The sequence below is a fragment of the Hippocampus bargibanti genome, linkage group LG15 (genome assembly GCF_051943395.1).
Source record: "Hippocampus bargibanti isolate YZ-2025 linkage group LG15, ASM5194339v1, whole genome shotgun sequence".
Classification (NCBI taxonomy): domain Eukaryota; kingdom Metazoa; phylum Chordata; class Actinopteri; order Syngnathiformes; family Syngnathidae; genus Hippocampus; species Hippocampus bargibanti.
Window position 1 is genome coordinate 2,692,782 of NC_142748.1, and position 25,442 is coordinate 2,718,223.

The following is a 25,442-nucleotide window of genomic DNA, read 5'->3' on the forward strand; positions in this document are numbered from 1 at the left end:
TGTCCTTCTTTCCGTCAGGGGTGTTCCTTCAGTGACGTCACGTACGGACTCGTCACCAACTCAAAAACAAGACTTCCTGAATATTCAGCGCGAGTCTTAAAACGTGAAATATAGCTATATGCGGTGGAATCTTTGTAAAATACGCTCAGTAGAAGTCATTTGAAGTGATTTTACAAATTATGCACAAAACTTTTCCGGAAGCGTCGGTTGTCCTTTAAGGGCATCTTCATTTTATTTTGGTACAATATGTATTCAATCACAAAAACATACTGGACCATTTTAGTTAGTTAAGAAGAGCAATTATTGTTGGAGAAATATTTCTTAAATTTCACCCAACATTATGTTAGTTAAATTGGGTACATCGGAGTTGCGTAATAGCTGTTTCCAACATTTATATACAGTAAAGTCTCGTTATATCGATATTCAAGGGAGTCCGAAAAAATATCGATATAACCGGGACTATCGATATATCCGACCCTGTTTGCATGTAATTTTCTCCGTGCGTGCATAGAAATAGTATCGATATAACCGGGACTATCGATATATCCGATATCGCTATAACGAGACTTTACTGTATTTCATATAGTATAGATTATATATAATTCATATATTTCTGTTTTACTCTCTAAAACTAGGATTTGCTTTGCTATTGTGGAACTATTGGCTTTCATATCGCTAATCTCAATTTTTTTGCTTATTGAGTGAAAAGTAAAAGGTGGATACAGTGATTCCAGTGATCCCTCGCTACTTCACGGTTCACTTATTATTTTTTTCCAGGGAAACATGTACAGAATTTAAAAAAAAAATCTGAATGACTCAGAGGAGCAATAAAACATTGTTTTTTTTTCTATGAACTGATAAATGTGTAACCTGGCTAATGAGCTCTTCCTGTGAAGGAGTTTCAAGTCGTAAATTGCTCCTGTGATAAAGGAGTTTCCCAAGTCCTAAATTCTGTCCAAGGCCAGATGTCCTAGATGAAGATGACAGTTTAACAAGCTGTATCTGTTGACCTCAGATTGACCCCAGGTTGTCTGTGCTTCAATTGTGTATCACACATGTTGACTAAGCATATAGCAGCATGAAATTTATAAATATAGCTTCTTAGTCTCCATCAATGGCTGTAGCCTGATTGGTTCTCAGCGCTGATGTCAATCAATGACAGCACAATATCCCATGTGTTACAGCCATGTGGATTGACTGTGCATATTCTCAGCCCCGCTCTGCACCCCATCTGTTTTATCACGTGGGTTATCATTATATAACTCCACTCCGCGGATTTTCGTCTATCGTAGGTGGGACTGGTCCCAATTTACCACGGACAACGAGGGGTGACTGTAATGTGTGTCTTCTGCCATCTAACGGTTAACATCTTGACTGTAGTGTCCTTGAGAGCTTAGAAAGGCGCTTAAAATATAATGTATAATTATTATTATCATGGGCATTAATACAGATACAGTAATACATCATTTGAATTAAATAATTCCTGGACCAATTAAGTCAAATTGTGCAATTAATTACGGCACTTCATGATTTCTCTCAGCGTAATCTGGCACAGTGAGATAAATATGACTCATATGCAGAAATGAAAACACAATCGCTGTTTTGAGTTTTTTTTTCATTTGAAATTAGTTTTTCCGACAGTACGCCAAGGCAGCGTCAGCAAAGACGTGGCCATATCAAATCTGCTGCGTTCAAGTTGCGCAGTGTCCCGTCTGCAGGCAGCGAGAGGGCGAAGTTTCACTATCTGCATTGGAGCCCGAGCGCTGCTGTCGGAACCCAACACAACAATGGCGACTCCCAGTCCTGACAGCACCTCCTCCAGCTCCAGCAATAGCTTCAACATTGTAGGATCTGCGTCGCATCAATTCCACCAGCAAACACAGGGTAGCAGTATGCAAGGTACACAAACATATTTTATCATCTCTACATTAAAACGCGAGTTATAAAGAATTGTAGCATAGTAGCTCCCATAAGTAGGAACTGTTGTAAAAATAGATACTTTGATACCGGACTATGTAGTCAGACATTTCAAAATAAAATCCATAAATGTTGTTGGAATCCCTAAATGAACTGTTTTGACACGCGAATTAGCACATGGGCTACAAATAAAAACGTGAAGTACATAAATACGAAACGTGTTATGAACGTCGTGTCGCCTGTTTATGAAATATAACACAAATAATAATAAAAAAATATTTTTTAAATCTACGTTGAAGTATACATTTGACTGTTTCCGCAAACGCCATATCTTAGTTTAGCTAGCTTAAAGCTCCACAAACAACTCAGCTATCAGGTTAGCAATGATGCAGTAGCCTCGTTTAGCTGCTGCATCGCCGGGCCTGTTTGGTATCTTAGAGACTTATATTCACGCCATTTGTCATGATACGCATTACTACAAAATTACGATTTGAAAGAACGCAAATAATACATTTAACAAGTACATCTAGAACCAACGTCAGTGTCAATTCCGGCGTTCTGTTGAACACTAGCAGTGAGCAAACCAGGCCTGCATTGAAAGTATTTCTTTTTAGCCACGGCACTTTTATATGCACAATATCTCATTACAACTGCTCAACAAATTAATTTTAATACATGCGTCTAGTCACCTGACTTTTATGATTCAATGCTGGTTATTGCCCCCCGCCTTTGCTTATGCAATACATATTTAGATCAAGTGTTATTTACATGAAGCAGTAAATCTGCTTCCAATCCTAATTTATCATTTGATGTGTTCTCTATTCTTAAATGTGTTTCACTATAATTAAAGTCAATGGAAATGATAGTGAGATGGGTCACCTCCCTTGTCATGAAGCTACCGGCTGCAAATTCTAGATATGTCTGCTCTTCGAATGACAAAAGTGTCAATCTGCAGACACGTTCTTGACAAACAGTGATGGCACATTATGCAGCGTCGTTTTCAGCCAAGGAGGCATTAATTATTGCTGATGGATGACATTTCGATTGAACAATTTGCCTCACCCTTTCCATCATGACATAAATAGCAACATGGTCCGATTCGCAAATATGTATTTGCATGATGTTATTCTATGGCACATGTGTAGTATCATTTTTTTTATCTAAACCCCCACAGAAATGAACAGCTGCTGGAGATGTCAAAATGAAACAGGTATTCACGTTTAAGTTACTCGTCTGTTGGAAGTGATCTGTTGTACATGTTTTCACTTTATTTTGGTTTTATAATGGCAGATAAGATCAATGTGTAAAACGTTTCTCAAACTGCCCTTCTGTTATGGTATGATTATTTAAAAGTTTAATTTAGATGGACAGTCAATACCTCGATTCATGAACAAACATACCTGTAAGCTTGTCAAACTAAAAGTGTGTTAGTTATTGAACTGCGCTATCTCAGTATTAGCAAAGAATAAACCATTACGGCTTCTCCAAACGCATTGGAATTAATGTTTGTTGACCTGATTGATTGTATTTCTATTTAATGAGAAAGGGAAAAGATGATTTAGTTTGCAAACCGAGTCCCACAACAAATGAGATTTGACTGACACTTGCTTCTTTATTTATATTGTGAAGCTGCATGTTGTTGGCCAAGTTTACTTTACCAATTGCTTTTTTTCCCTAGAAAATGATACGCTGGATAGCATACAGTTACTTTTTTCATGGTAACATATGTTGAGGTTGGATTTTCAGGTACACGTGCCCAATTTGGATATTTGTTATATTTCTTCATACGTTTTGAGTGAAAAATCTCAAATTAGATAGATGAAAGACATGCAACAACCCACAAGCGCAGACGCCTAAATGACAGGTTTTAAAAACTCAACCCATCAGCGACAGGGTCATTAATTTTATCAAATTTGTCCATTTTCAACAGGTGTCTGTAGTGTTGCCCCCCCAAAAAAAATAAAAATAAAATAAAATTGCAAAATCACAATATAAATCACATTAATATCGATGCCGCAAATATTTTACAGGGTTTATAAATAAACCAACGCAGTTAAAATAAATGTAGTCAGTTATTTTAGCTTGTTTATGACACTTTCAAGCTGAGCCATAGAGGAAACAAGCCAAAACTAAGTGTGTGTGTTTAAAAAAATGTATTTATTTATATTTAGTTATTTATATTTATTTATGTGTATTTATATTTCTATTTATTTATATGTATTTATATTTACTTATATTCACTTATTTATATTTGTATTTATTTATTAATATTTATGTATTAATATTTATTTGTATGTATTTGTATTTGTTTTTATTTGTACTTATTTGTATTTATATTTATTTATTTACTATTTTTCCTACTTCAGGATATGTATTTATATTTCTATTTATTTATATGTATTTATATTTACTTATATTTATTCATATTAATTTATATTTAATTATATTTATTTGTATTTATTAATATTTATTTGTTTTTATTTGTGTTTATTTGTAATTATTTGTACTTATTTGTATTTATTTTATATTTGTATTTATTTATTTACTATTATTCCTACTTCAGGATATGTATTTATATTTCTATTTATTTATATGTATTTATATTTACTTATATTTATTTATATTTATATTTAATTATATTTATTTGTATTTATTAATATTTATTTGTTTTTATTTGTAATTATTTGTATTTATTTATATTATATATATATCTATTTATATTTATCTTTATTTATTTATATTTATTTATTTATTTATTTACTATTATTCCTACTTCAGGATATGTATTTGTATTTCTATTTATCTGTATTTTTATTGACTTATATTCACTTATATTTATTTATATTTCTATTTACATTTATTTGTATTTATTAATATTTATTTATATGTATTTGTATTTGTTTTTATTTGTGTTTATTTGTACTTATTTGTATTTATTTATATTTATTTATTTACTATTTTTCCTACTTCAGGATATGTATTTATATTTCTATTTATTTATATGTATTTATATTTACTTATATTTATTCAGATTTATTTATATTTATATTTAATTATATTTATTTGTATTTCTTAATATTTATTTGTTTTTATTTGTGTTTATTCGTAATTATTTGTACTTATTTGTATTTATTTATATTTCTATTTATTTATTTATTTACTATTATTCCTACTTCAGGATATGTATTTGTATTTCTATTTATTTATCTGTATTTTTATTGACTTATATTCACTTATATTTATTTATATGTATTTGTTTTTATTTGTGTTTATTTGTACTTATTTGTATTTATTTATATTTATTTACTATTTTTCCTACTTCAGGATATAAATTTATATTTCTATTTATTTATATGTATTTATATTTACTTATATTTATTCATATTTATTTATATTTATATTTAATTATATTTATTTGTATTTATTAATATTTATTTGTTTTTATTTGTGTTTATTTGTAATTATTTGTACTTATTTGTATTTATTTGTATTTCTATTTATTTATCTGTATTTTTATTGACTTATATTCACTTATATTTATTTATATTTCTATTTACATTTATTTGTATTTATTAATATTTATTTATATGTATTTGTATTTGTTTTTATTTGTGTTTATTTGTACTTATTTGTATTTATTTATATTTATTTATTTACTATTTTTCCTACTTCAGGATATGTATTTATATTTCTATTTATTTATATGTATTTATATTTACTTATATTTATTCATATTTATTTATATTTATATTTAATTATATTTATTTGTATTTCTTAATATTTATTTGTTTTTATTTGTGTTTATTCGTAATTATTTGTACTTATTTGTATTTATTTATATTTCTATTTATTTATTTATTTATTTACTATTATTCCTACTTCAGGATATGTATTTGTATTTCTATTTATTTATCTGTATTTTTATTGACTTATATTCACTTATATTTATTTATATGTATTTGTTTTTATTTGTGTTTATTTGTACTTATTTGTATTTATTTATATTTATTTACTATTTTTCCTACTTCAGGATATAAATTTATATTTCTATTTATTTATATGTATTTATATTTACTTATATTTATTCATATTTATTTATATTTATTTGTATTTATTAATATTTATTTGTTTTTATTTGTGTTTATTTGTAATTATTTGTACTTATTTGTATTTATTTGTATTTCTATTTATTTATCTGTATTTTTATTGACTTATATTCACTTATATTTATTTATATTTCTATTTACATTTATTTGTATTTATTAATATTTATTTATATGTATTTGTATTTGTTTTTATTTGTGTTTATTTGTACTTATTTGTATTTATTTATCTTTATTTATTTATTTACTATTTTTCCTACTTCAGGATATAAATTTATATTTCTATTTATTTATATGTATTTATATTTACTTATATTTATTCATATTTATTTATATTTATATTTAATTATATTTATTTGTATTTATTAATGTTTATTTGTTTTTATTTGTGTTTATTTGTAATTATTTGTACTTATTTGTATTTATTTATATTTCTATTTATTTATTTACTATTATTCCTACTTCAGGATATGTATTTGTATTTCTATTTATTTATCTGTATTTTTATTGACTTATATTCACTTATATTTATTTATATGTATTTGTTTGTATTTGTGTTTATTTGTACTTATTTGTATTTATTTATATTTATTTACTATTTTTCCTACTTCAGGATATAAATTTATATTTCTATTTATTTATATGTATTTATATTTACTTATATTTATTCATATTTAATTATATTTATATTTAATTATATTTATTTGTATTTATTAATATTTATTTGTTTTTATTTGTGTTTATTTGTCATTATTTGTACTTATTTGTATTTATTTATATTTGAATTTATTTATTTACTATTATTCCTACTTCAGGATATGTATTTGTATTTCTATTTATTTATCTGTATTTTTATTGACTTATATTCACTTATATTTATTTATATGTATTTGTTTTTATTTGTGTTTATTTGTACTTATTTGTATTTATTTATATTTATTTACTATTTTTCCTACTTCAGGATATAAATTTATATTTCTATTTATTTATATGTATTTATATTTACTTATATTTATTCATATTTATTTATATTTATATTTAATTATATTTATTTGTATTTATTAATGTTTATTTGTTTTTATTTGTGTTTATTTGTAATTATTTGTACTTATTTGTATTTATTTATATTTCTATTTATTTATTTACTATTATTCCTACTTCAGGATATGTATTTGTATTTCTATTTATTTATCTGTATTTTTATTGACTTATATTCACTTATATTTATTTATATTTCTATTTAAATTTATTTGTATTTATTAATATTTATTTATATGTATTTGTATTTGTTTTTATTTGTGTTTATTTGTACTTATTTGTATTTATTTATATTTATTTATTTATTTACTATTTTTCCTACTTCAGGATATGTATTTATATTTCTATTTATATGTATTTATATTTACTTATATTTATTTATATTTAATTATATTTATTTGTATTTATTAATATTTATTTGTTTTTATTTGTAATTATTTGTATTTATTTATATTATATATATATCTATTTATATTTATATTTATATTTATATTTATATTTATTTATTTATATTTATTTATTTATTTACTATTATTCCTACTTCAGGATTTCAGATAAGCCTGTCTGGAGTTTCCCAAAGTAAGCAAATAACTTGCACGCTAATCACGCTAATCTCTATGTGGGTACACGTACGCCTCAGTGGTCTAAGGTGGTTTCCCCAAGTCTATCATTTGGCTTCTGAATGGAGCGCTGCTCTATTTCAGACCTCAAATTGATGGAAAGGAAGCCACCGTGTACTATTGAGGCAACCTGTGTGTTGTTTTGGTAATTGGGTCTGTCCACTCTAAACTGCTTAATTCAACTTAGGGCCATGGACGCCATGTTTGTAGCTATACTTGATAGTATTGGAATCGCTTTGCGCTTAATTTTAACAACACTGAGATGCGCTACTTGAGAGAACGTAACTGTCAAATGTGTTATTTCAATGGCCACTTAATGATTTTTACTTCACAAAAACTTTTAACATGGGTGATTCCTCTTTGTGATACTCCTTTCCATTAGTTACTGACCTGTCTGATGTCAAATTACTCCCACAATGTGAAATATTATCACTTGCACTATGAAATGATATCCGGTTGTCTCAAAGATTTACAATATGCATTATGACAGTCGAGCTAGCTATCAAGCTACCTACCCAGCTATCTATTTTCTATTTGTTAGTTATCTATTAGTGGTCTAGTTGGCTGGCTATCTTATCTATCAGCGGTCTAGCTCGATGGCTAGCTCTCTATTAGTTAGCTAGATAGCATTCTATCTATTTGAGTTACGACTATTATTATTATTATTATTATTATTATTATTATCATACCTCTGAAGATGGAGGTTACTGATTCGCTGTGGCGACCCCTTGAAGGGAAAAGGCGAAGAAGATTATTATTATTATTATTATTGTTAATATTATGCAGTTTTTTATTGACATTATCTGAGTAATATTGGATTGGATTAGCCTTTATTAGTTTCGCAGTGGAGACATTTACATTTCACAGCAGCAAAGTGAGGAAAGGAAGAAGTAGAAAAACGAAATACATGAGATGCTGTAAAGGCTGCCAATCTCGCGGCGCCATTTTGAAGTCACAACTACAACACAAAACACAAAAACAACTACAAAAAAAAAACCTAAATAGCAAATTATGTGACAAAAGACATGGACAATCATTCAATTTTAAGCACTTTTTGCACCAATTTTGTTGTATGAAGCAGTTTTAGATGAAAGAAGAGAGGCTCAAAACGTCTTTTTCACCAGTGGATCAGGGACATCATGGTGAAATGCGCACGTCTGCTACAAGCTAAATGTTGAAAGCAAACACAAAGCTGTAGCATCCATTGACGAAAAGAGACTGTCTCACATCTCCTGTTACATTTAAATCCGCTTCATTTCCAAGCCGCAACAGTTCCACATACGCAACTGATGGCTGCCGACTCGGGCACCATCTTGGACTCCTTTTTATATATAGATATTTATTTATCTGGTCATTTTGATTCTCTCGCGCTGCAGCTCTTGTCTCTGATGTCATTCTGTCGTGCAAGCGGTCAGATCATGTTGTGGGGAGGGTGCTGTAGTCTTTAGTTTTGGAAGTTATTGATTATTACACCACGCCGCATTTGCTTTGGGACACCGTCTGTGTTTTTGTTCCGCCAGGTAAACGTAAAGCGCTAAAATTGAATTTCGCCAGCCCTCCCGTGAAGCCATCATCCCGACTTCCGCTCAATCCGACGCCCCCTTCCTTCCAGAATCCACACATGTGAGTAACCATTTTTATAATTTTGGCTGTTGTCTTGGCAGGAAATCAATCTTGATTATTCAAATCTGTGTCAGAGTTGAAATCATGTACTTCCTTGAGTAAACCCCACTGTAAAACCCAACAAGTTGAAAGTACTCAATTTTTTATGGCAACTGATTACGTCAACATTTTTGAGTACAGTTTACTCAAAAGTTTTGAGTAACCTGTAACCTGTTTTGAGTAACCTGTACAGGTTACTCAAAACTTTTGAGTAAACTGTACTCAAAAATTTTGACGTAATCAGTTGCCATAAAAAAATTGAGTACTTTCAACTTGTTGGGTTTTACAGTGCATAGTCAACATCTCATCAGCTATTGACAAATCAAAAATGTTGTTTTCAATGACAATACCTACCTACAATACGGTACTTTTTGTTTTTATGTAAATAAATACCAAGGGTATTTTTTAAATGATTATGATTCATGAATTAATTTTTTAAATCATTTTCCATTTCTTTGTAACTGCTTTATTTCCTGTCTGATAGTTGTCCATGTTTAGCGCTTTGCTACAACTTCAGTATGTATGTATGGCATTGTATTTTGGACAGCTGCCCTCATTTCAAGATCATATAACTCCAGACCCATATAATTTAGGAATTAACTTTTCTTTTTCTGATGAAAGAAGTCAGGCTAAGGCACAGGTGTCAAAGTCAAGGCACGCGGGCCAAATCCGGCCCGCCACATCATTTTTTTCGGCCCGCGAAAGCAAATCAAACGTGTTAAATTCTATGATGATTGCTAAAATCTGAGCCAAAATTTCATATTTTTGGATGTCAACCACAATAAAAGTCATTATTCTTGACTTCAGATTCGAAAACGAGTTATTCATTAATTTGCTGTGTGCTCTATATGTAATATTTGAAGGGATTTAAACATTCTAATGGGTTCCCCAAATTCATAACGGCCCTCGAGAGGAAACCATAACTACAATGTGGCCCGCAGCAAAAAAATGACTTTGACACCCCTGGGCTAAGGTATCTAACGCTGTTTCAAATGTTTATGTAGTCCTAAAACTTAATATTCTGTGGGTCCTCGAATTCGAGTGACAATGAAAAACACCCTGGCACAAGTGAATTAGTTTGGACGCAGAATAGAAATGTCAGAATAGAAACGACAATAGTACTTGAGGTTGCGTTATGCATCCGCTAGGTACCCTAAACGGACAATATAGAATATCCGGAATACAATACAATACAATACAATACAATACAATACAATACAATACAATACAACACAATACAGCTTTATTTTGTAGTGCGCTTTCACAACTGCTGCAGCTCTAAGAAAAGCACTTTACAAGAACATAAAATACTAAATTCAAGTAATCAGATTATTGATCCATTTATCAGGTGCATCGGATAATAGTAATAGTAATAATAATAATAATAATAATAATAGTAGTAGCAGTAATGCGGATCAAACCTCTAAAGATGGAGGACACTGATTTGCTGTAGCGACCCCTTGATGGGAAAAGCCGAAAGGAAAAGAAGATAGTAGTAGTAATAGTAATAACAATAATAATAGTAGTAATAATAGTAGAAATAATAATAATAGTAATAATAATAATAGTAATAGTAGTAGTAATAATAATAGTAATAGTAGTAATAATAATAGTAACAGAAGTAGTAATAGTAGTAATAATAATAGTAATAATAGTAATAATAATAGTAATAGTAGTAATCATAGTAGTAATAATAATAATAATAATAATAATAATAGTAATAGTAATAGTAATGTGGATCAAACCTCTAAAGATGGAGGACACTGATTTGCTGTAGCGACCCCTTGATGGGAAAAGCCGAAAGGAAAAGAAGATAGTAGTAGTAGTAATAATAGTAATAGTAATATTAATAACAATAATAATAGTAGTAATAATAGTAGTAATAATAGTAGAAATAGTAATGTGGATCAAACCTCTAAAGATGGAGGACACTGATTTGCTGTAGCGACCCCTTGATGGGAAAAGCCGAAAGGAAAAGAAGATAGTAGTAGTAGTAATAATAGTAATAGTAATATTAATAACAATAATAATAGTAGTAATAATAGTAGTAATAATAGTAGAAATAATAATAATAGTAATAATAATAATACTAATAATAGAAGTAGTAATAATAATAATAATAATAGTAGTAGTAATAATAGTAATAGTAGTAGTAATAATAATAGTAATAGTAGTAATAATAATAGTAACAGAAGTAGTAATAGTAGTAATAATAATAGTGATAATAGTAATAATAATAGTAATAGTAGTAATAATAATAATAATAATAATAATAATAATAGTAATGCGGATCAAACCTCTAAAGATGGAGGACACTGATTTGCTGTGGCGACCCCTTGATGGGAAAAGCCGAAAGGAAAAGAAGATAGTTGTAATAATAATAGTAATAATATTAATAACAATAATAGTATTAATTAATAGTGGTAATAATAGTAGAAATAATAATAATAGTAATAATAATAATAGTAATAGTAGTGTGTAATAGTAGTAATAATAGTAACAGAAGTAGTAATAATAGTAATAATAGTAATAGTAGTAATAATAATAATAATAATAATAATACATTTCATTTATAAGCGCCTTTCAAAACTCTCAAGGAGACTTTACAGTCACAGGATGTTTTTTTTCAAATGCTTTTAGGTGCGCCTTATAGAGCGGAAAATACGGTACTTTTTGTTATTATTGCAGCAAAATTGATTGAAAATTCAGCAGCCATTAAAAAGTTGGTACAATTCCTCGCTCGCAAATATATATATATATATATATATATATATATATATATATATATATATATATATATATATATATATATATATATATATATATATATATAACTTCTCCTTCTTACATTTTTTAAAAAATTGTATTTCATTTTTTTGCACTTTTTGTTGTTTATCTGTCAATTCCATCAACCGCCATTATATTATTCCACTCTTGTAACATTGAACCACGGCGCCAGAAACGCTCATCTGCCATTTGTTTTGACTGCAAATTTAGGCTGGTAAAACTACATTTCTCTTGATTCCTAGACAAGGAAGAAGGAAGTACTTCTAGTTTTGGTAGAATGAAAACATGTTTACCTGGTAGCGATGTAGTACATGAAAATTAATTTGAGTTACAAATTACAGATTGAAAATGCGATGTTCATTCAAGAGGCACACTGTTGATTTTTTTGGGGGGGGAACATTCAAGTATTTTGAAAGCGATTCAAAAAAATTCAAGATAATAAATATGATCAATAACGGCAATTGTCTTTTGGGTTCATCCTCCTAATTTTTGACTTCCTCTACTAATTTATCCCATTTTGTTTCATCCTCACGATCCTGTAGAGAGCGGCTGCGGACGCACAGCATTGAATCGTCGGGGAAGCTTAAGATTTCTCCTGAGCAGCACTGCGACTTTACAGCTGAGGACCTAAGAGACCTCGGGGAGATCGGCCGCGGGGCGTACGGATCCGTCAATAAAATGGTCCACAAACCAACGGGACAGATTATGGCGGTCAAGGTGACGACCCAATTTTAATAATACAGTAAAGTCTCGTTATATCGATATTCAAGGGAGTCCGAAAAAATATCGATATAACCGGGACTATCGATATATCCAACCCTGTTTGCATGTAATTTTCTCCGTGCGTGCATAGAAATAGTATCGATATAACCGGGACTATCGATATATCCAATATCGATATAACGAGACTTTACTGTAATAATAATAATATTAATAATAATAATACTAATAATACTAATAATAATAATAATAATAATAATAATAATAATTTCCTTTCGGCTTTTCCCTTCAAGGGGTAATAATAATAATAGTAGTGGTAGTGGTGGTAGTAGTAGTAGTGCTGGCAGTCGTAATAGTGGTAATAGTAGTAATAGTGGTAGCAGTAGTAATAGTGGTAGTATTAATAGTAGTATTAATGGTAGTAGTAATGGTAGTATTAATCGTAGTAGTAATGTAGTAGTAATCGTAGTAGTAATGTGAGTATTAATAGTAGTAATAATAATAGTAATAATTGTAATAATAATAGTAATAGTACGTCTGTCAAAAGTACAGATGATGGCTGAGGAAACCTTTTCAGTAATAATACATTTTATTTCAAGCGATTGAAGATATGGATTGGAGTAGGTTTTATTAGTCTTTCAGTGGAGGAATTTATATTTTACAGCAGCAAAGTAATGAAAGGAAAGGAAGAAGTAGAAAAACAAAATACAGTAGCTAATATAAACACAGCCACTCGCGGTGCCATCTTGAAGTCAAGACAACAACAACAAAAACTAAATAACAAATAATGTGACACAACATAAAATACACAGGCATTTAATCTTAAGCACTTTTTGCACCATTTTTGTTGTATGAAGCAGTTTTAGATGAAAGAGGAGAGAGTCAAAGCATCCTTTTCACCAGTGGATCAGGGACGTCATGGTGAAATGAGGACCTCTGCTACAAGCTAAATGCTGAAAGCAAATATTGAGCTGTAGCATCCATTGACAAAAAGACATTGTCTCACATCTCCTGTCCCACATAAATTCGCTTCAATTCCAAGCCGCGACAGTTCCACATACACTCATTTCTTCTCATCTCGGGCTCCTCAAGCCATGCATCCAATAGTCACAGACTGTCCAACAGCAGAAAATTGAAACTGATCCCCAAAAAAATGTCCGTGTTTGCGCTATTTTTGCCCCTCAGAGGATTCGTTCCACCGTGGATGAAAAAGAGCAAAAGCAACTGTTGATGGATCTCGACGTGGTGATGAGGAGTAGCGACTGTCCATATATCGTTCAGTTCTACGGGGCGCTCTTCAGAGAGGTATTACAAACTGCGACCATATTTTATGTTTTTATTTTTCGTCTCTCTATAGACGCTCCCCTGCTTACGAACAATTGTACATATTATGAACATTTTTGTAATAATAATAATAATAATAATAATGCACTTCATTCATAAGCGCCTTTCAAAACTCTCAAGGTCACTTTAAAGTCACAGGATCAGTTTTTCTGTGGGTGAGCAGCGGCAGCCACATGCACCAGCGTTCACTCAACCCGGAAGTAACTCAAATAGAAAGAAAGCTAGCTAGCTAGATCATAGATAGCTATCGAGATAGCTAGGTAGGTATATACTGTATATAATAGATTGTTAATAGAGAGCTAATAGATAGCTATCGAGATTGCTAGCTAGCTATATATCTAACAGATAACTAAAAGATGCTAAATTGAACACAAACTTCCCAAAAAGGGATACTATAATTCACTTTTGAGGGAGATTGGGGAGGGGTTGAGGTACTTACTACTGGATAGCCAGCCAGCTAGATAGCTAGCAAGCCAGCTGGATAGCTAGCAAGCCAGCTATATAGCTAGCTAGCCAGCTAATAAATAGCAAATAGACTCGCTTGAAATAATATAATAATAATAATAATAATAATAATAATAACAATAATCCATTTCATTTGTAAGCGCCTTTCAAAACTCTCAAGGTCACTTTACAGTAACTGGATCAGTTTTTCTGTGGGTGAGCAGCGGCAGCCACACGCGCCGGCGTTCACTCAACCCGGAAGTAACTGAAATAGACAGAAAGCGAGCCAGCTAGCTATTAGATACCCAACAGATAGCTAGCCAATAGACAGCTAATAGATTTCCCTCCAGTTGTACATGTTGTACATATCTTTAAAGAGCATATATTTTATTAAATGTTTGTTTTTTAGTACAAACCAAACAGGTTACCAACAACCAAACAAACAGGTTACTTATACAAGCCGTAAACATACTTATAAAAAATCTTAAACATACTATATATATAAACTTATATACATACTATACCAAATATAGCACTGAAGCAACTTACGAACAAATTCAACTTACAAACGACCGTTCGTATCTCGTACGTAAGTTGGGGAGCGTTTGTATCTTGTGATATAACATTGTGTTTTTTTTTGGTTTGTTTCAGGGGGACTGTTGGATTTGCATGGAACTTATGTCTACCTCATTAGACAAATTTTATAAATATGTGTATTGTGCATTTGATGATGTTATTCCAGAGGAAATATTAGGCAAAATAACATTAGCGGTAAGTGCTTTTTTTCCCCTTTAAATGTTCTCATATGATCAGAATTATAGTTGTGTTTTTTTTGCCTTCTGAACAGACGGTGAAAGCACTGAACCACTTAAAGGAAAACTTGAAAATAATTCACAGAGGTGAGCTACAGTCTGTATTTTAGCGTTTGTTTGTATTTTAGATGTTGTGCGTAGTGAGCGTTTCTTGTCTTTAAATATACACTGTCGTCTTAGGCACTTGTAAACAAACACCTCAGTCAGCACATAAATGGCATTTTTTGATATTTTCTGACGCGGGAGGCTAAAATCATGCTAATTTTTTTTATCATTTAAGCACTATCCGGTGCACCTAAACACATTCAATTTTCTCCACAGCCGCCAGTGCACCGAATAATCCGATATGCCATATATAGGGATCAATATTCTGATTTCTTAACCCAACCATTTTTATTGTTCCGTTAAGCACTTTGTTATAACCGCAGCAGTTTAGAAAGTCCAATATAAATCAAGTGGTATTGTATTGTATTCTATTCGCTTTAGTGCATCTCCATCTTGTGGATGCCTTACGCAACTGCAGCTACTATTGCAGCTTCTATTCTATAGACCTTGTAATGTGGTGCGCCTTATACAAACACTCCAAAGCACCCTTGGAGGATGGAAAATACGGCACTTAACTCATTCACTGCCATTCGGGAATTTATTCAAGAATTGAAAATATGACATAGAGCGCCATTCCCGAATTTGTTCGGGTTTTGTTTTTTCATACTTGGGTGCAGATAAAGCGTTGGACATGGCCTCTCAATGTTTTTTTCTTTTCCACTAAGAGGCATAATTTCCCTTTTTCCCATGTCAGCGCTTTGTTTTAGCTTGAGCTGTTGTTAAAGCGCTATATAAACCAATATGTATGTATTGCATTGTATTTTGGACAGCCACCTTCATTTCAAGTTCATATAACTCCAGACCCATATAATTTAGGAATTAACTCTTTTTTTTTTCTGGTGAAAGAAGAGAGTCTAAGGTTTCGAACGCTGTATTGAATGTTTATGTAGTCCTAAAACTCAATATTCTGTGGGTGCTGGAATTCAAGTGACAAAGACCCTGGCACTGGAGTGGACACATTTTTGCACATAGTCTGGCAGTGAGTTAAATATCCCCCTGTTAGGATTCCATATAATCAACAGAATTCTCATCAAAAACGTTGCACTTTATTTTGTTATTTTTATTATATGTGATGTTTTAATTTCTACCTGCATAATAATCATCACGATACATTTTTTTTTTTTTTGAAGTTGGACTTCACTAAAATGTCACTCTCAACCATTCTAGACATTAAACCTTCTAACATTCTCATGGACCGAAAGGGTAACATCAAGCTGTGTGATTTCGGGATCAGCGGCCAACTGGTGGACTCCATAGCCAAAACCAGAGATGCTGGCTGCAGGCCCTACATGGCAGTAAGTCAAAATAAATAGGAGTTTACACCCATGTCTTGATGGGTTTAAATGCAGAAAAAGAATCAACATGGTTGTAAAAAAAGCACCACTATCTACTTAGGATATGAATTTTTACATTCATAATGGTTCTGTTTGTGTTTTCAGCCTGAAAGAATAGACCCTAGCGCCTCTAGGCAAGGTTATGATGTCCGCTCGGATGTATGGAGCTTGGGAATCACCTTGGTGAGAACTACCATTTCCTTTCACCGCCCAAATCACTTCTTTTCTTTTTAAGGACAACCGACGTCTCTGGATAAATTGTGTCCATAATTTGTAAAATGGCTTCAAATGACTTCTACTGAGCGTATTTTAAAAAGATTTCACCGCATATAGCTATATTTTACGTTTTAAGACTCGCGCTGAATATTCAGGAAGTCTGATTTTTGAGTTGGTGACGAGTCCGTACGTGACGTCATTAAAGGAACTGCCCCTGACCGAAAAAAAGACATTGTAGCAGTCCTTCCATCACGTCAATATATTTTGCTGTATTGTTTGGTCTGAAAACCTTGTGTTGCACCCAAAAGTCGCCAGAAGAGGGTGTCCAAGCTCCATATAATTAATTTAACACCCTGTGGAAATGGAGGTGGCCACAGGACGTCACCATTTTGTGCCTCTTTTCTGGTGATCGTTTCTCCCCAATGTTGCCGCAAAATGGAATGGAATAGATGCTTTAATCGATTGCAAACATGTAAGCTTTCCTCTTCAGAACTATTTGAATCATATTCATAACTGATTCTCCAAATCTGAAGCCATTGTTTTGATTTTCGTCTTGGTGTGACGTCACGAACTGGGGGCGGGACTTTCTGAAAATGCCCAATTCGCAGCTCAATTTTTTGCAGATTTTGGACACTTTAAGTCATTTTTATTGGTGTTTTGCATTTGACAAAAAAATATCATACTGTGTGTTTTGGGTATTTTAGATGCTATAAAACGTTTTTCTGATGTCGGTTAGGAAACAATAAAATGGTGTCGGTTGTCCTTTAAAGGACAACTGACGTCCCAGGACAAGTTGTGTCCATAATTTGTAAAATCACTTCAAATGACTTCTGCTGAGCGTATTTTAATAAGATTTCACCGCATATAGCTATATTTTACGTTTTAAGACTCGTGCTGAATATTCAGGAAGTCTTGTTTTTGAGTTGGTGACGAGTCCGTACGTGACGTCACGATAGGACCACCCACTGACCGTGAAAAGGACGCATTGTCGCATTGTCCTTCCATCACGTCAATGTACAGTAAAGTCTCGTTATATCGATATTCAAGGGAGTCCGAAAAAATATCGATATAACCGGGACTATCGATATATCCGACCCTGTTTGCATGTAATTTTCTCCGTGCGTGCATAGAAATAGTATCGATATAACCAGGACTATCGATATATCCGATATCGATATAACGATACTTTACTGTATTTTGCTGTACTGTTTTTTTGAAAACCTTGTGTTACACCCAAAAGCCGCCAGAGGGGGTCCAAGCGCCATTTAAGAATTTGTCAGCCTGTGGAAACGGATGTGGCCACAGGATGTCGCCATTTTGTGCCTTTTTTTGTAAGAGATTGTCCCCCAATGTTACCTCAAAATGGCCCCAAATAAATTCTTTAATCGATTGCAAACATGTATGCTTTTGCTCATCAGGACTATAAAGCATAAATGTTTGCAATCAATTAAAGAAGTCCTCCCTGATCAATTTGAGCCGTCAGGACTCCAATGTAGCGTCCCAGAAAATGCACAAGATGGCGCCCAAGCTCCGTTGGAAATGGGCTGATTTGTCTGCTGGGAATTTGTGTCAACTAGTATCAAATAGTAGTAGTCACCATCGCATTATTGATGTGTTTTCCTTCTAATTTCACCATCAACACGGATCAACACGAGGTTTTCAGACCAAACACAGTACCCAAAATGCATGGTGTATCGCTTTCTCTGTCAGGGACGTTTCTGACGTGACGTCACATAAGGAATCTTCACCAAGTCGAAAACAAGACTTCCTGAATATTCAGCGCGAGTCTTAAAACATTAAATATAGCTATATGTGTTGGAATTTTTGTAAAATATGCTCAGTAAAAGTCATTTGAAGTAATTTTACAAATTATGGACACAACTTGTCCGGAGACGTCGGTTGTCTTTTAAGTCACGAACAACTGGAAATTGCAGTGTGATACAACTTCAAATTGTTCAGCATCTTAATGTCATCCAATTTTTTTTGTGTGTTTGCTTCCAGTATGAGCTGGCCACTGGAAGGTTTCCATACCCCAAGTGGAACAGTGTTTTTGATCAGCTGACGCAAGTGGTGAAAGGAGAACCTCCACAGCTCAGTAATTCCGAGGAGAGGCAATTCTCCCCAAAGTTCATCAATTTTGTAAACTTATGGTAAGCAAAATTCGCGCCGTTTTTATTTAAATTGTCTCTCCTAAAGCGTTCCACACTGTCGGCACAACCATAGAATTGGAATGTCTTACCGGCCTTCCCATGAAGAGTGAAACTTTGAAATTAATTGACTCTCGATACCAGAAAATTGCCCATTTGGTTATATAATCTAATTTGCTAAATTTAATTTGTTCACAAATCTATTAGTTGTGGTGTAACCATGTGTGTGTGTGTGTGTGTGTGTGTGTGTGCGTGCATGTGTGTGTGTGTGTGCGTGCATGTGTGTGTGTGTGTGTGTTATTTTTAAACAAAATAATCAATCAAAAATGCTGAAAATAGATGCAATGTTAATAGTTGGACCAATTTGGTCATTTTGATTTGATAAAACTATGTTCAATACCCCTCTCCCTTCAATTCCCCTCACATGAGGTCATGTAATTCAATTAAGAGTGCATTTTATCTTTTGCAAATGAAAGTCTGTTCTCAATTTCCTTAAATAAATAATAATAAATAAAGGTTAAGATCAATACCATGATGCTAGTTAGCATATTTACCCTAATGCCGTGCTAGCTAGCACAAGCTAACGTCACATCATACACGGATCAAAATCACGAGTACTTTACAAAAAAAAAAGCATTATAAAATTTATATTTTGGCATTTATAAACTTGGTCTTATCATAGCTGCGTGGGCAAAAAAGCAAAAGTATAATTAAAATGTATTATTATTATTTCGGGTTCCTGCAATATAAAATGAGCCACAAAATGGCGCCAAAGTATCATTGCTTTAGCTCATCCACGAACTGCTTCTACTACACTATGTAATTGGGAAAATAGTTTTAGGATAACTTTTCAAATGTAGTTGTTGTAAATGTATTAAAAAAAGGAATACAACAATTAAGAATTAAATAATACTTTATGGGTATGACTTAAGGTTTTATTTTTTGGGAGGATTCTAAAATTATGCTCTTATCTCCCCAGCCTTACAAAGGATGAATCTAAAAGGCCAAAGTACAGGGAGTTGCTGGTAAGTATCTCATTTTGTCATGGTAAATATCAAATGTCACGGAGTTTAGTTGGGAATTTTTACCTGTAATGGACATTTTGGACTTCAAAAAAGATATTTCCATTGCCATTTGTTAGCCATTATACAGTTTAGGGGCCTCAGGATTTCATTTGTGACAATCCTAGCCTTGATATACCTACAAACTGCCGTCCATGTTTGATTTAATTCAGAATTGTGATTGAACTAAGTTTTGCTTCATCTGTACTATTAAAAATCGCACGTGTTTGTTTTTTCACAGAAACATTCGTTCATTCTCATGTATGAAGAGCGTTTTGTGGATGTCGCCACATATGTTTGCCGTATCCTGGATCAGATCCCCGCCTCGCCCACTTCTCCCATGTATGTGGACTAAGGGTGTTTTTTTTGGGATGGTGGGGCGAGAGTACTGTTCTCCCCATCGTGCAGCGGGTAAGAAACTTCGCCAGCTGACACCCGCATTCTTCGCACCTGGACTTTTAATGGAATCACCAATTTAGTCACGTTCCAAAGAAGAGAGGAATGCTCGTATTGCAATTAAATAAATATTGTGAAGCCAACCATAACATCATCTTATATCAAGTCACTTATTGCTCACTGATATAAAAAAATGATAAAAAAAAAACAATCTACCAAATAAAACAAACATAGCAATGGTGCTCATGCCTAAAAATAGCCACCTGTTGGATTGTGCGTTGTAGACTGTCCGTATGCTTTTGTGTATTCAACTCTGTCATCACATGCACACACGGCCATGTTGGCTCCGCATTAACTAAATAAGTATGCAAAACGCGCTTGTCCGGGTAGATAATTGAGAACATGGTTATGTGGCTTTATGTCCTCCTTTCTCTCTTCAATGTGGAACTTGTGATTGTTTGTCACACTGAGGAACAGCTTATTGTTTGTCCTAGTTTGCACTTCTTCTATACTGCCATTGCGTTCAAGTCACTGAGATAGACCGACATTTTCCCCTCGTGTAACTCTTGGGAAAAGTCTTGAGCCACAAAATATAGATTTTGAAACCTGTAAATGTGTTTTGTTTAGAATTTCATTGACTGAATGTGGTTAAAGAAGAGCAAAGGAGACTATTTTATTTATAAATGGTGAGCTTGGATGAACCCAAAACTCCGACAGATCTTTTGCAACAGAATCAACAGTGTTTCCATTTTGTGTCTCTTAGATTTGTAAATCAGAATTTATTCAATCATGTTACGTTTTTTTTAAACCCAAGGACAATATATTATGATTTCAACAGATTTACAGAAGAAACAGCTTTAAAACATTTTTTAGAACTTATTTTTCCTTCTTTCAATCCTTTGATGCATAAATAATGCTAACTTGAAGGACAACCGACACCATTTTTTTGTTTCCTTACTGACATCAGAAAAACGTTTTATAGCATCTAAAATACCCAAAACACACAGGCTGATATTTTAGTCAAATGCAAAACACCACTAAAAATGACTTAAAGTGTCCAAAATCTGCAAAAAATTGAGCTGCGAATTGGGCATTTTCAGAAAGTCCCACCCCCAGTTCGTGACGTCACGTCAAGACGTCTTGCATTGCTTGAGAATCAAAACAATGGCTTCAGATTCGGAGAATATGCCTTCTTGTTACACATCCAGTTATGAATATGATTCAAATAGTTCTGAAGAGGAAAACATAATAAATTCATTATATGGAGCTTGGACACCCTCTTCTGGCGACTTTTGGGTGCAACACAAGGTTTTCAGACTAAACAATACAGCAAAATATATTGACGTGATGGAAGGACTGCTATAATGTGTCTTTTTTCCGGCCAGGGGGCATTCCTTTAGTGACGTCACATACGGACTCGTCACCAACTCAAAAACAAGACTTCCTGAATATTCAGCCCCAGTCTTAAAATGTAAAATATAGCCATATGCGGTGGAATCCTAGTTTTAGTCAAATGCAAAACACCAATAAAAATGACTTAGTGTCCAAAAACAACTTCAAAATGAAACCGGAAATGGCCATTTTCAGCCTTCTTGTTCGTGACATCACGCCATGACATTTTTCCTTGCTCTAGAATCATAACAATGGCTTCAGATTCGGAGAAGATGATTTCTTGTTACTCATCCAGTTATGAATATGATTCAAATAGTTCTGAAGAGGAAAGCATAAATGTTTGCAATCGATTAAAGAAGTCCGTCCGTCTCATTTTGAGGCATCTGGACTCCAATGTAGCGTCCCAGAAAATGAACAAGATGGCGCCCAAGCTCTGTTGGAAATGGGCTGATTTGTCTGCTGGGAATTTGTGTCAACTAGTATCAAATAGTAGTATTGGTGCAACACACAACGATTCACCATCGCGTTATTTATGCTTTTTCCTTCTAATTTCGCCATCAACGCGGATCAACATGAAGTTTTCAGACCAAACAAAGTACCCAAAATGCATTGTATGTTGCTTTCTCAGTCAGGGGCGTTCCTGACGTGACGTCACGTCAGGAATCGTCACCAACTCGAAAACAAGACTTCCTGAATATTCAGCGCAAGTCTTAAAACGCAAAGTATAGCTATATGCCGTGGAATCTTTGTGAAATACACTCCGTAGATGTCATTTGAAGTGATTTTACAAATTATAGACACAACTTGTCCGGCGGTGTCGGTTGTCCTTTAAACCTGATAAGACGATAGGCAGTCAAAACACTGTTGTCCTTGATAGAGTTTGGACAATTTAGATTTTCACATCAAATCACGTTTTATCTCTCGTGACTTGAAAATAATGACATCACGCAAACTGGTTCATGCAATGCTTGCCTGATGTAAAGTTATTTGATGTTCACTGATGATGTATAATATGTTTATGTATATAGTGCATCTAATCTGCTGTTCTTGGCAGGTTTTGCAAGACCATTAAGGCCCAGTCGAACAAAACCGCACAGATCTTAGGTGGGGGGGATTTAGGTTTCCCCTTTCCCTAAAAAAAGAAAATAGTGGAATTTTCCATTTAAGAACGGGGCCCTAGTGTCTCTGATTATCCTGTCTTGGCACTGTACAGTTTTCCTGCTCAACCACACTGATCACAGATCCACCATGCTGCATTACAAAGACAAACAGGTGTAACTATGTATATTTGAGAAATAGCCTGACAAGAGTTCCCTCCTCAAAGAAAGGGAAAAAAAAGTAATTGCTGCTAAATAATGTCCTTTTCCACTTTTACCACAACTGTCCAGAGTGATGAAATATCACTTTTTTTCACTTTGACACTCAGCATGTTCCTCCAAGCATGTCACTCTCTGGCTTGCACTGAAGATGGAAAAAAAAAAACATGACTATGTATTTCAATTAAAATGTCAGAATCTCCAAAATAGAAACCATAAAGATCATAAATTAGAACTATTGACATTCTTTCAGATGCATTACAGGAGAGTTAGTGTTCTCTCTTTGAGGTCAACTTGGAGATTCTATCTCTGTCTTTATCTGTAATGCGGAGATGGCTGCAAAACTACCAAAAAAATATGTTCCTCACCTATGGGGTATGTTTTTTTTGAATGCCAATCACTGGGATACATGTTGTATAAATTGCAATCTACTAGAATGTTCATATTAGATTATAAAATAATATTAAGGGCGATTAATATTATATTGTATGTCTATCGAGGGTTACCAATAAAGTTCCTGTGGAAAATACGAGACTTGTGTTATCTCTTTTTAATATAAAGAAGAAAAGGTACATGCTGTATTTTGCTGTGGTGTATTTATTGCTGTTTTACAGTCATGAACAGGAATGCAGGAATTAAAAAAAATCAAGGAAGTCAGTGGCCAAGCAACATTGCAGCTTCTGTCAAGCATTTACTGGTATTGTAATATTTTATTTCTTATTCTTTTTTCCATACATACAGAAAACTAAAAATAAATTCAGTTCCCCGAATAGATAAAAGACACATTGATTCTCAGGGGCGAAACGATGGGGAATGATTGCACGTTATTTGCTGTTTTGACCTCTATTAAATATCAAGATTATGTTTTTCGTATGTACAAGTGTGCTATTTCCTTCATTACCCAGTCGTAATTTTGACTCCTCCAGATCAATGTTTTTCAACCTTTTTTTTGAACCATAGCACGTTTTTTTTTTACATTGGATTTTTTTGCCGCAGACCACTAACCATCTCGCAATCAGTGACGTGTTGCCACACGGACGAATATTAAATTACCCTCCCAGTCTTTTCAGCATGGACACCGGACAATTACGTAATATTGGAAGAAAATGATTAATAAATGTTTGTAAAATTTTAAAAAGGGGCATTGGATAGTTTCTCACGGCACACCTGACGATCTCTTACGGTAGTGTGCTGCGGCACAGTGGTTGAAAATCACTGCTTTAGATGGCAATCTATGTTCAACATCAGGCTTGCTATTATATTTTCTAAAACCTTTTTATTCAAATCAATTGTGCCATTTAGATGATATCATAAAATATTCAGCAAGCGATTTAAAATAATAATAATTTAAAAAATATGGAATGCTCAGCCTAAGTCCCCAATCGGCGCATCAGTTATATGTAACGACTCACACCTGCGTTTTTACGTCATTAAGCACACTTATTCCGGTTTTACACGAAACGACATCATCATGTACTTCGACGATCAACTGCAGGTACAGATCAACGCAGTCATTAACGATTTTGGTGTGCAAATCGGGCGATTCTTTGCAAATTCGCTTATTTAATGCGAGGCTAACAGTTGACCGTTTTAGTGGCACGGTACTGTATAATTGAAAACGAGGCATCGTTTCGCGAAATGCTGTTTCGATACCGTTTAAGGGCGTTCAAAGGATGATTCTTGTCGTCTACAAAGTTCATGTAAGGGGTCCCTTAAAATATTATTATAATGTAAACCCGACGTAGCGCATAAAACGGTGATTGATTCAAATGTATTTTTTTATTATTCCCATTTCTTTATACGTATTATTTTATCGAATCAACCATTTTCTTCCCAATGACTGTTTTACGTAAAAAAATAAAATCTTTTCATCACGTGTACATATTGTAACAGTTCCGAAAAAATGACAATATGTTGTGTAAATAATTGATATTTGTTTCGAGGAATTAACTGTTTCTTTCATTAAACAAAACAAATATTTTCATGGCCGACAATAATTTTGTGACCAATATTTGCAGAGAACCCGTG

The 25,442-nt window shown here is 32.9% G+C and overlaps 1 protein-coding gene across 2 annotated transcripts; it reads left to right on the forward strand.

Moving 5' to 3' along the window:
- Positions 1 to 1,688: 1,688 nt before the first annotated feature.
- map2k4b (mitogen-activated protein kinase kinase 4b) lies at positions 1,689 to 23,944 on the forward strand. 2 transcript variants are annotated; one of them, XM_089015483.1, is made up of 13 exons: positions 1,689 to 1,899; positions 3,092 to 3,127; positions 7,605 to 7,637; positions 9,199 to 9,301; positions 12,670 to 12,844; positions 14,033 to 14,152; positions 15,287 to 15,406; positions 15,483 to 15,534; positions 16,720 to 16,847; positions 16,992 to 17,069; positions 19,104 to 19,252; positions 20,229 to 20,274; positions 20,552 to 23,944. In XM_089015483.1, exons 1-13 carry the CDS (start codon positions 1,788 to 1,790, stop codon positions 20,663 to 20,665), a joined length of 1,266 nt encoding a protein of 421 aa, XP_088871609.1. In that variant the 5' UTR covers positions 1,689 to 1,787; the 3' UTR covers positions 20,666 to 23,944. The 2 variants fall into 2 exon arrangements, with proteins under 2 accessions (XP_088871609.1, XP_088871610.1); XM_089015484.1 differs by lacking the exon at positions 7,605 to 7,637.
- The last annotated feature ends 1,498 nt before the right edge of the window (positions 23,945 to 25,442 follow it).